We start from the raw sequence: 12,467 nt of genomic DNA on the forward strand, positions 1-12,467 counted from the left end.
ATTATAGACCGATCACCATGAAATTAAGTCGTGCGATTTATGTCTATATGAAAGTTATTTATGTTGAATTTTATGTGTATACCAAAATTTGTACTCTTTGTTGGACAGAGAGAAGACAATTGGTTACTTTATACATCCCGGGTAATCTAACTAATGCGTCTCTAGTAATCTAGAGTAATTTGTACTTACTGGTTTTATGCAAATTGTGTTGATATAATTCTCATACATGTTATTTTTTCTTAAGTATACTGATATCCCATGTAACATAGCGTGAAGTCAATAGTCACTTTAGTGTCTCCTAGTAACCTATAGTGAAAACACTTTAAACGTTTATTTTGTACTGCACTTTATAAAGTAGTTATTTAACCCACCAGAAGCAATCTATTGGAGAGTTGTCGGAGGAAGGTTCGTTTACATGTAATCGTTTATTGGACTGTCTGTGATATGTCTTTTTAGCTGATAAAATTAAAAATAAAATTGTTTTATCAAAATTGGTATTCTGTTCTAGCTACGTTCCGCGAGCTTCCCACATTTTATGTTGGGGCTAATTTCTGGATGAATCTGAATGTTCTGGATGAACCTAATTGTCAAATATGGGATAATACTAATCCACATGAGATCCAAGAGCGTCCAATCATTGGACTCCAATGTATCCCGAAAAAGTCACTGTTTTGTGTATATTTTGGGCTGTTGGCGTCATCAGTCCATATTCCTTGGATAACGACGTTGGCCTGGTCATCATCTTCAACGGCGAGCGCTATAGTTAGATGATTACCGACTTCTTTTGGCCTGACTTGGATGATGTGGACAGCAACGCCATATGGCTTTTACAGAACGGCGCTACGTGCCATACAGCTGATGTCACATTGGATATTCTGCACGAGCGATTTGAGTTGGCCACCAAGATCATGCGATTTCTTATGCGAATAAGACACAAACTACAGCGGCCCTCAAAGCTAACACAACACATGCCATCAGTAAAATTCAGCCTGATTTATGCGCCAGCCATGGAAAATTATACAAAAATTAAATTTGTTTCAAAACAATATAATTTTTTTTCAAATTAGAAAAATATGAACAAATTAATAAAATGTATGTATGTATTTGTTTATGAAACCAATGAAATACGAAAGACAGTTCATTCCATTTATGTAAAAAAATTTTTCTGTGTAATTAAATAAATATAAACAACAAAAGCATAATAAATTTTATATAACAATTTTTTACTTAAATTTAGAACTACTAGGGTCGATCAGACAATTAAGTAAGCTAACTATTTTGTGTAACAAATCGTTATATTGGTATCATATTATGCTAACCTGCAAAATATTAAGTAGATTAGATTTCTCTATCATTTGCATACAATCGAATCAAATCAAGAACAAAAATTTGGCATTGTTTTAAATTTTTCATCTTCATTTAATTTCATCGGATTATCTTTCGACTTCCCCCATTGTTCACATTTTCCAATTTAAAAAAGGGATATGGAAGAGGTATAGTTGAGATAAAGATATAAGAGATTTTGAATTTCGACATTATAGAATATCGGGAGGTATAAATTTAAAACGGTCCGAATTTTCTTTTGATCCGATCATAAATATTGTACTATATAATCCTTGGCACATATTGGTAGACAATAGAAACAACCTGTGAGTCCGAAATCTTAGGTTACGTCGTAAAAGCTGAAAATTTTTACGAATTTGATATCTCTGATAACAGTTTCTAACTTACAGACTAAATCACATAAATTATTTTGGAAATTTTTAAAATTGTATCGATTTTTTAAATTTTTCAATTCTTTAATAGATGTTGTGCACGTTAGTCAAGTAATATTAAGAGGTGTCGTAATTTCCAACAGTTATATCTTGTCAGGTATATCTTGTTGATGGCTGACCATCAGGAATGTAAAACTCACTTCTTAAAGTTTTATAGAATTGACATAATTTTAGAAAATGTATGCTTTTGCGAGTGCATATAGGTTAGGTTAGGTTCCATGGGTAGCCACTCTTCAAGCAGCTCACTTGGGTCCATTCAAAACTGATCCCATTGTGATACCCAAGGGATAAACATCTGGGTATTAACTATACGTCTGGTGTTTCCATGCTAAACCAACCAGATTCTCTGATGAAAGAGTAGATTCGTCTAAGACTCATCCTTGATAGCTCATCTAAGCATGATAGGAATGGTATTCCGAGGATGAGTTCTCTCAGGTTTATCAGAGCCGGGCATTGACACAGTCTCATCCTCTTCTTCATTATGACAGCTCCTACAGTAATCATTGTACCGTAGGCCCAATCTCCTGGCATGTGTCCCAATTATACAGTGTCCTGTAATGAAGGAAACAATTAGCCTTATTTGCTCACGACGAAATTCCATAAGTATATTCGTCCTGCTGGTATCATATACGGGCAAGCAAGACCTTGTTATAACACAGTAAGACTCATTGGTCCACCTGCTTTGTGCAGATTCATATAGTATCAGCTGAACAGCCATCTTGCATTTAACAAGGGAAATACCAGAAAAGGGGTCGATCTCCTCATCATCCATCGTTGCACCCCTATTGGCCAATTCGTCTGCTATACAATTAATACAATTACCCTGATTTCCATCGTATCCAGGGACCTATATAAGCGTTATCCTAGAATGTCTCGCTATCTCATTAAGGGACACCCGGAAATCCTCGGTTAACCTAGATGTCGTGAAGACACCCACTATGCCGCTAGCGGCAGCCTTGCTGTCAGTAAATATACATCACCAGATATTCGATAAAACCTCAGTCAGTTGGATGCACGTTTAATGGCCGTAACTTCCGCCTGAAGAGCCGTGCAAAAGTTAGGTAGCCTGAAGTAGGATTTAATCCCATAGTTCTCAATAAAGAAACCACCACCGACCCTACTGCCCCTTTTTGAGACATCAGTATATACCCTTATGACATTGTCAGCGGGTAAGAGTCCGCGCTGCCGTAAGGTCCTATTCGGGATCCTAATATGAAAATGCCTATCGAAAAAAGGTTTTGCGATGCTGTAATCGACATTACTACGTTAGTCCGCTTTTAGCGAAGTAGAGATTATAGCCCTTCAAACATAGTCCACAGATGCGATCCTGATGGATCCACGGTTCCTGGAGAAATGAAGCGGATGCTGCTTTAGAGTAATGAAGGTTTATCTGTGTCACCCTCACCATGCTCCATTTTTACAACAGTGACGTCGGCGTCCTCCTGGTCAGAACTAAGGAGGGCGTCCTCGTCCACCGCCTCATTCATCCGTTCAAAGAAGGTACCAACTAGTTGAGAAACTGAGTTGGTATCTTCAATGTCAGTTGGATCGACGGCGTCATTGCAATCCATGGCCCCTTCCGAGAGCATTGGCTTAACATCACCTGAGGAGGTATCGCTTTTGTTGTCGCTAAGGTAGACACGCAGGATGATTGTACCAAATCCATAGTAGACCTTCCCTTGTAGACCTTCCATAACGGCCCCAAAGAGTCCTTATTCAGGGCATCGATAGCCTTTCTTGAAGACCCCTCAGCGTCCGTAACCTTAACAACTTTCCAGTCTCGAGTTGGAAGATGTGGGTTACAGAACTGAAGGATCTGTAACTGAAGGTCTTGAGACCAGCAATATGGGCTTTCGCCAAGGAGAGCTAAGCTTGTTGCTCCTTAGTGAGATCCTCGACTTTTTTGGAGCCGAGTGCCTGAATAAAGCGATAAGCGGAACGCTTGGTGATAGCAGCCCTTCTTGCAGGGTTTTAACACCTGGGGTTGGATTCAGAGCAGGAGTTGGCCAGGGGTGATGCGTCTTCAGGACAGGAGGAATCCTTCACTAGACCTGAACGCACAATTGGCATGTGCGAAGCATCCGTGTGGTGCGCGTTGGTCGTTTTCCCCTCGGATGCACGCGTTGAGCATGAGGCAACGCGTGCCATTCTGGAATGGGAGACCCTACCAGAGACAGCCAACTCAAGTCCAACACTGTCCCCTCACGCATGCCCAACACGAATCATTGCACTTAAGCCTCTACTTCGCGTCAAGCTGACTACCAATCCTACAGGCGAATGGGCGTTTAAAAAGTTATTTTGGATTAAGAACTTTTTAAAAATATTAAATTTTTTTTAATCACTTTTTTAATTAAAGTCATATTATTAGAGCATAGAAAAAATATTTAAAAAATTTTAATTATAGATAAAATTAATATTATAAAAATAAATGTTTTTTATTTACAGCAAGTTCTTAATATAACTTTTTTGTAAAAATTTTTTTTAATATTAAACATTGTTTGCTATTGACGAATTCATGAAAAAAATAAAATTAAAAAAAATATGGAATAAATACTTTAACGCTGATTTTTCTTGGAGAGTTCTATGAATTGATATCATTTTAAGATTTTTTATGAATTTTGAACTTTAAGCCAACATAGAATTGAGTGGTGCTATCTGTTTTTAGGTTAGCTCATATTTTCGAGTATACCGTTATTTCGAAAATGGAGGATTAACTCAAAAACGGTTTAGTTTATTGAATAAAATGAAAAATCCGAAATTCCGCAATAAAATTTCCTTTAATAACATGTTTCTAATTATCGAAGTCGTTTTATAAATATAACTTTTTCTTTGTTGTGAAACAATCTCCATTTTCGAAATAACGGTATATCTCAAAAATACGAGCTAACCTAAAAAAACGGTTGGCACCACTGAAAAACGGAATCTAAAAGTTGAGGTCTACAAAGACCTGGTCAACACTATAGATTATATATATCTTATAGTATACGAAAAATTCGCATTTTAAAATAAACATTTTTACATACCGTAGTCTGATTTTTTACTAATAGTGGGTCCAAATCTCACATTATTTAAAATTATATATATTTTTTTTTAAATAATTCTTTAAAAATCAAATTTTATAAATTAAACAATATTGATTTTCAATATATACGATGTGTGTAATATATTTATATTTCTCTGAAAGATAAGCATTTTGAAGGAAATACAAAAAATTAAAAATAAGTCGAGGAGAAGAGCCCTATTTTTGATGTAAATTTCAAATATATTCCAAATTTTTAATTAAAATATTAACAACTATATACCCCAATATTTTCTGAATTATTTGTACAATTTTGCGTTCCGCTTGTGGAACTATAAATATTGACTAATATATAATAATAATCCAATTTTCGGATTTTTGAAAAGTACTTGAAAAGATAGCATTAAGGATCTCAAATATAAAAATTCAATAAAAATTTCTCTGAAAATATATTTTCTTTAAATATTATACAATAAGGGCTGCCAATGCTCCTTCGATTCCTAAGGAGGTTTCTAAAAACACTATTGAACTGTTTCCATTCTGCTTCCGTGTCCTTTGTGAAGTAATCGTTTTTTCCAACAACGGCTTGTGTGTACTTAATTAAAAGTCAGTTCTGAAAAAGCTCTTCTGATCATTATTATTATAAACATAAAGAGTAAAAATATAAATTACATGCCATTGAACTTTTGACACGTACTTACTATAAGTTTATGATTGTAAATCTAAAATAATATTATAACTATGTATTCTAGCACAAATTAAAGTGCAACAAACACATTAACTTCCCTCGTATTTGTAAAGTTTATAAAGTGAAAAAATCCCAAACTGTTGACCGATCACAAAGCAGACGAATTATACTTAAATTCGTAGAAGCAGACAATAATGATGCTGCCAATGATCAAGATGATGATTAAGTATGTATTACTGTTTACTATTTAAGTTTATGTATGTACATTAGGGCTATAACTTTTTTAAATTTTTTGAAAAAATCCATTGAAAGTTATTTAAAAAAATTGTATTACTTTTTCGCGGTTATCAAAAAAGTTTACCCACAAAACACGGCGAGGTTTGCAGATAATTTTTTTGTATCCAAAAAACGCAAATAGTTTTGTTTTTATAAACATATCAACCTGACTTGAATCTATATTTAAAATTTGTGGTAACGGGAATGAATCCGCTGTTTTACTATAAAAAAATAAAAAAAGTAATAAAAATTTGAGAAAATTTTGACTTTAAAGAATCGTTTTTGTGGGCCCGAAAACAATGTTATCGTAAATAACACAACATTTACCATCGCGTAGTGCTAGGGCCAACATTTGGGTATAGCCCTAATGTACATACATATGTAGTAATAGTATTTGTTTTGTTTTTATTTTACCAACTTTTTAATGAGATTTTGTAATAATAAAATCTTAATAAATAGACATATTTTGACATAAACAATTAGTTGAAATTTTGCTAGTTTCAGTGGTTGAGGTTTGGTTAATAACAATCAGTAAAGAAAATAGTTTAAAACAGGCAACATGGAACAAGTGCAAGACACAAAAGATTTAATTAAAACTTTACTTCTAACTGCTTTTATAAGTTTATGGTTGTATTGGATGTGGTCGCGACAACATTTTTATCGATTTGCCATAAAATTTCCCGGTTGTTTCGGATATCCGGTTATTGGATCATTTGATACCATCAAGAATTTTAAATGTGAGTAAATGAAAAATGAAATATTTGAATATTTTAAAAAGTAAATGAAATATTATCAACAGCAATTCTGCAAGGCCTTAGTACCTTATTCGAACGTTGCAAAAGTAACACCATCTGTGTTTGGATGGGATTTTATCCGACAGTCGTTTCAACAGATCCAGAATTTATTGAAAAAATTTTATCGTCTCCAGAACTTTTAAATAAGGCGAAATCGTTGTACAATCCGGTTTACCAAGCATTTCAAGGTGGCATTATATCTAGCCCCGGTATGTAGAAATTAAACATTTTGATGCCGGTAATTTCAACTAGTCGATATATTTATCTAACAGTTTCAATCGATATTTACGGATTATTATTACCAAACTATTGATAGATATCTATTGTTGAAATTATGGATATAAAAAGTTTAACAAATCATTTTATTTTACTTAAAAACTTGTTTATAATATTTCAGTATCTGTTTGGCAGCATAATCGCAAAATGATAAATCCATCGTTCCATCATAAAGTTTTAGTAAGTTTTTTGCCGGTTTTTCATAAAGGCAAAAATGTTCTTCTCTCCAAAATGGAACATATGGTGGACAATGGAGAATACAAGTTATCTGATATAATACAACGTATTACACTAGGAATTTCTGTTGGTAAGTTCAAATAAAAAAAATATCGCAGAATTTACAGCTGTGATATTTTAGTAAATGTGGTTGTGATTTGTGTTCTATATTCTTTGTCTAGAAGAATTCTTTACTGCTTTCAAAAAACAATATCAGCTATACTGCACTGTTAAACAGAATCAGCATATTTTTTGGGAATAAATTTGCTATTTGCATCTGCCTGTTCCGATTTATTGGTCAGGTTCTTTATAAATATCTAAGACAATATATGACCAATTTTATACAAAGTTGACAAATAATAGGAAAAATTGTTTTAGAAATTTTATTTCTAGAAAAGAACAACAACACATATACATAGGAACATGTTTTGTAGATCTAAACAAGAGTATTAGGAATATATGATCATATTAAAAAACATACCAAACACAAAAAGTTTGCAAGCGATTAAAAGTATTATAAACGATTATCTTATCTATATAATCCTCTATTACGCCTATGTTATCGGAACATCCAGTTAGAGTGTCAGATTTATTTCAGCATTTATTTATTTTTTTATTTATTTATTGGTTTCCTATACAGCAAGACAAGTCTTATAATTAGAGTACAGGAATTTATATATAGATATGGATGTTATAAAAAACAAAAACTTAACATAAAGTGGAGTGTGAACAATTCAACTTTTAAATAATTTATTAAAAACAAAAAAAAAAGTATACAAAAACTTCCTAAAATGCATCGCGTTGCTGTTTAATTGTTGGATATGTGGAAGTAGGTTCCAAAGACGTGTCGCATTAATAAGGAACTGCCATTCGGACACTAGCTTACGATGATGGGGTATGATTATATTCTTTCCCCTGGGGGCCTTCCAAATCGTAGAATTCGGAAAATATATTCTGGTTGTTGAGTGTATATGATTTTATGCAGAAATATGAGAACTCTTATTTTAAGTAAGTTGTCAAAAGATACACCAAATAGTCACGTTGTCTCAATCCGTAAACATATCTGGTTCTATTGTTAACAGGGCGTTGAGTTTTGTTTTGCTCACTGAGTCACAGTTTGCAAATAGTTCGCACCCATATATAAGTCATGGAATCAGGTATGTCTTTGCAATTAAAATTCTTATTATTAATGGTGTACATAATTGAGTTATCCAAAGTGTTCTTAGTTTCAAATACGTTTGGGCAACAAGTGATTGGATGTGGTTAGACCAGGAGAGATTATTATTAAATACTAGTCCAAGATTTTTAGCTGAGCATTTTGATTTTTGTGGATTTAAACAAAGTCCATTTTTCATAGCCCAGGAATGTATCTTATCCAAATCCTGATTGATTTTATCAACATTTTCATGGATCGAGCTAACCGTACTACTGAAATACATCTGTACATCATCAGCGTACATGTGGATTTTGCAGTGTGATAATTGCTGAGGTAAATCATTAGCGTATAAAGAGAAGAGAAGTAGTCCAAGAATTAATACTTGTGGTACGCCTCGTTTAAGTTTCAGTTGTTTGGAGTATACATTATTTAGGAAAACTAATTGAGTGCGATCCATTGGATAAGAAGAAATGACCTTTATGGATGTTATTGAGAAGTTAAAGTGGTACAGTTTGGAGCATAATGTGGTGTGGTTTACTATGTCAAATGCCTTCGAGTGACCCAATAGTATTAGAAAGTTGAGTTTTCAGAATCATGCTCACATCATAAGTTTTCAGCTACATCGATTAAAGCAGATACACAGCCGTGTTTACGGCGAAAACCAGATTGTTTTGCAGACATCATATTATTATCAAAAATGTATTTAATCATTTGTGTATGCAAAATTTTCTCGAATACTTTCGAGAGATAGCATAATATTGCAATTGGGCGAAATTCGTTACTGGATTTCGGAATGGGAATGATCTTATCGTGCTTCCATTTAATTGGAAAACAACTCGTGGTAATTATAGTATTAAAAAAGTGAGTAAAGAAAGGCAATAACAATGGCAGAATGATCTTTATAAACATGGGGTGTATATTGTCGTATCCGTATCGTATTGGATTTCATGGCATGAAAACAGGATAAAACATCGGATTGAGTAAAACAGGTAAAATTGAACATATTCTGTACCGAAGTAGTGTTATTGTAACATATAGGCACAAACCAATAAATAAATAAAAATAAATAAATTGTGGAATTTTATGGGAATCATTTTTGTGGAAGATCTTAATCCTCTAGCTGCTCTCTTTAGGTATCAATTTGATCCTTTTTTCGAGCAAATCCAAAATAAAACTCTAGTTAAAATACATTTAACTGCAAAGTTAAATTGTAAAACTAAAAAGAATTTTTTTGTTTTGTTTTAAAATAAATTTATTTCTTCAGCATAAATCTGTTTGTGTTTATTTAACACACCAAATTTTAATGAATAAATTATATGTTAAATCTCCTGAAAATGTTTAAAGTTTGAACCATAGAGAATACACATAAAGCGGAAAAAAACTCAAACAAAAAAACGACTCAAAATTATCAAACATACGAATGTTGTTTTTGTTTTCGCATAGTATTTTATTAATACATTCTCAGCACAGAGCATTTTGACAACTGGGTTAGGTCTTTTACAGGAGTGTTTCCGATCTATGTGTATTTATCTATGGTTTGAGCAGCAATAACAACATAACTTTTGAGAGCAGTCGAATATTGTTTAATATTAATTTAATTCATTTACAGAAACTACCATGGGCAAAACAATGGGACCTGGCGACCAAGTTGACGAGGAAGTAATAAGCAATTTTAGATTGTAAGTATTCAGTGAATTCAAATAATTTTTGTTAACTAATCAATATGCTATTACGTGGAATAAATTTCGGGGGAACTGCACTTTTGTGAATCTCATCAAACAATGTACTGAATATGGTAAAACTGTAAAAGAAATTAAAATTAGTTCTCTATAACGCAATATATTAAAGTTCACATTTATTGTACCCATAATTAATTACAACCAATTTAAATAACTCTCGAAAATAATAGAAGTCCTTTTTATACCCACCATCAAAAACCAACCTGATGCAGGAATAACAGGTCCATTTTTCCAGCTCATGCAGGAGCGGACTACCCAATTTCAAGGTCTAGGTTAGAATATCTCCAGGTTAGAATGTCTCTTCATCTCATTAAAACACAGCCGATGTAGTCTATAGAGATGTTTACACCAAGATTTACTGTAGGTGATCCGTAGCATCTCAACCAGTGCACATCCATTTATTAGGCCAAGATATCAGCCTGGATAACGCTGCATTGATCCGGCAGCCTGAAACTAACACCCTTCGGGGAATTTAAAAGACACCACCCACCATCCCTGCAGGTTAATCTGCATAGATCTTGAACGTGATGGGAACAGAAAGTAGTCTATCGAAAACGAAATAAGTTTACAATAGTCAAAATTCACATGAATGTTGTCGCATGACCAGTATTTACATGTTTCCGTAGCCATTCAATATGTATCATAACAATTTTTCACCGTGATATGAGTTCCGTCCACCATAGAATATTACGCAATAAAATTTTTTTTTAAAATATTTCCAAAATTTTGTTTGCATAAATTGTACAAATTCCAGAACTTTGTATCCGAGATATTTGAAGGAATATTTGCTAAATTTCGAAAGTATTCGTCGCCGATAAATTCTGTTTGTACTCAAAAGTATATAGAAAGTATTTCTGAACCAGTTCTTATGACTATATCTCATAAATTCAAACTAAATGTAGGTTAGTAGATTATCTGGGGGCTTCGGAAAACCCATTTCAACCATGGCACGGTAATGACTTTATAGTGTCTCAAAGGAATATTTGAAATTAATTACAAATGGAATAACAAAACTAATACCTATCTACTCCTATCACTCATGTTGAAATGTTTGCCAAATTTGGGCACCTATGATCCAGTTATTAGGGATTTAAAAAATAACGTTTTTCGTATATTATTTCTAAGTAAATTAAAATAACATTTATTACAAAATTTTTATGAACACATTCTCTTATATTGCAGTATAATGGAGAAAATTGTTCTTCATATAATGATGTCTTGCATAAAAATTGGCTCATTGTATTCGTTGTACTTTAAATACCAGAACATTAAAAAACGCATTCATAGATTTGTGTTTGAGGTAATTAAAATATACAGTTTTTACTCACATCAATGGTATTATAATAACAATTTAAAATTATTTTATAACCTTTACAGCTGGTGCAAGAAAAATTAAAAAGGATGAACAAAGAGGTAGTAAATTCAACTGAAGTGGCTGAAAATACTATGGAATCGATCAAAAAAAATCCCAACATCTTTATAGACCAGGCCATTGAAATTTATCAGAAACAAAAATTTTCATTTAATGATATCATAGTGGAATCGAACAACATTGTTACAGCTGTAAGTTACTTGATATTTTCTGTTGCTCTTTATAATTTAAAATTTCTTTGACAGTCATTTGAAACAACAGGCAATGGTATACTATCCGCTCTTGTAATGTTGGCTACACATCCCGAAGTACAGGAGCGACTTTACGATGAAATTATCAATATTTTCCCGGAAAAAGACTTTGAAATGGAGTACGAACATCTGGAACAATTGCCATATTTAGACATGATTATTAATGAAACCCTACGATTGGCTCCATCTATACCTCTAATTGGACGTCATGTTACAAAAGACATGCCTCTAACTAAGGATCTTGTATTGCCGAAGGATATACAGGTGATAATGTCGATATTCCATGTTCATCGGCGAAAAGACATCTGGGGTCCGAATGCAAACAGTTTTGATCCCGACAATTTTCTTCCGGAAAATATGGCTGGCAAACATGCATATGCTTATATCCCATTTTCGAAAGGCACACGTAATTGCATCGGTAAGTTTAGCAACCATGTTATAATTAAAAGACTTGTTACAATATAACATTCTCATCTAGGTTGGCGTTATGCTTTATTCGCAATGAAAGTAATTATAGTTGGAATCATTCGCAATTATCGGCTGTCAACGACTACCAAATATGAGGACATCGAATTCACATATCACATTGCCTTGAAATACTTGAATGAACCATCATTTAAAATACACCGGCGTAATTGATAATAAACCCTTTGTAAATTTAGATTAAGTTTAAATACGGCTCACATACATTTTAAAGATTGCAAGCCGTAACATATTAATGACATAAGAACTAAAACTTTATTACTGTAATGAATCTACTGCAAAGTTTACTTTAAATCACCTACAATTTTGCTTGTGTAAAATTAGTTTGTAAGTGGTAAACATACACAAATATAAATAAAAATATTTTTACATCATATATAGCTTATAGTCGACTAGTACGGTGTTCTTTTTAGTTTTTTTTT

At 33.0% G+C, this 12,467-nt stretch overlaps 1 protein-coding gene across 1 annotated transcript; it reads left to right on the forward strand.

The window, feature by feature from the left end:
• Window positions 1-6,317: 6,317 nt before the first annotated feature.
• Window positions 6,318-12,201, forward strand: LOC135948855 (probable cytochrome P450 313a4). The gene is made up of 8 exons (XM_065498312.1): window positions 6,318-6,495; window positions 6,558-6,761; window positions 6,950-7,135; window positions 9,810-9,879; window positions 11,122-11,239; window positions 11,317-11,502; window positions 11,557-11,980; window positions 12,041-12,201. The coding sequence occupies exons 1-8, from the start codon at window positions 6,318-6,320 to the stop codon at window positions 12,199-12,201; spliced, it is 1,527 nt and encodes a 508-aa protein (XP_065354384.1).
• Window positions 12,202-12,467: the final 266 nt, after the last annotated feature.

The sequence above is a fragment of the Calliphora vicina genome, chromosome 1, assembly GCF_958450345.1.
Source record: "Calliphora vicina chromosome 1, idCalVici1.1, whole genome shotgun sequence".
Taxonomy (NCBI): Eukaryota; Metazoa; Arthropoda; class Insecta; order Diptera; family Calliphoridae; genus Calliphora; species Calliphora vicina.

Excerpts from the sequence above, each read along its gene's own strand:
- LOC135948855 (XM_065498312.1), top strand. The coding sequence starts at position 6,318 with ATGGAACAAGTGCAAGACACAAAAGATTTAATTAAAACTTTACTTCTA. Across the intron at positions 7,136-9,809 it reads TACACTAGGAATTTCTGTTG|AAACTACCATGGGCAAAACA; the intron begins GTAAGTTCAAAT and ends ATTCATTTACAG. Across the intron at positions 11,981-12,040 it reads AGGCACACGTAATTGCATCG|GTTGGCGTTATGCTTTATTC; the intron begins GTAAGTTTAGCA and ends ATTCTCATCTAG.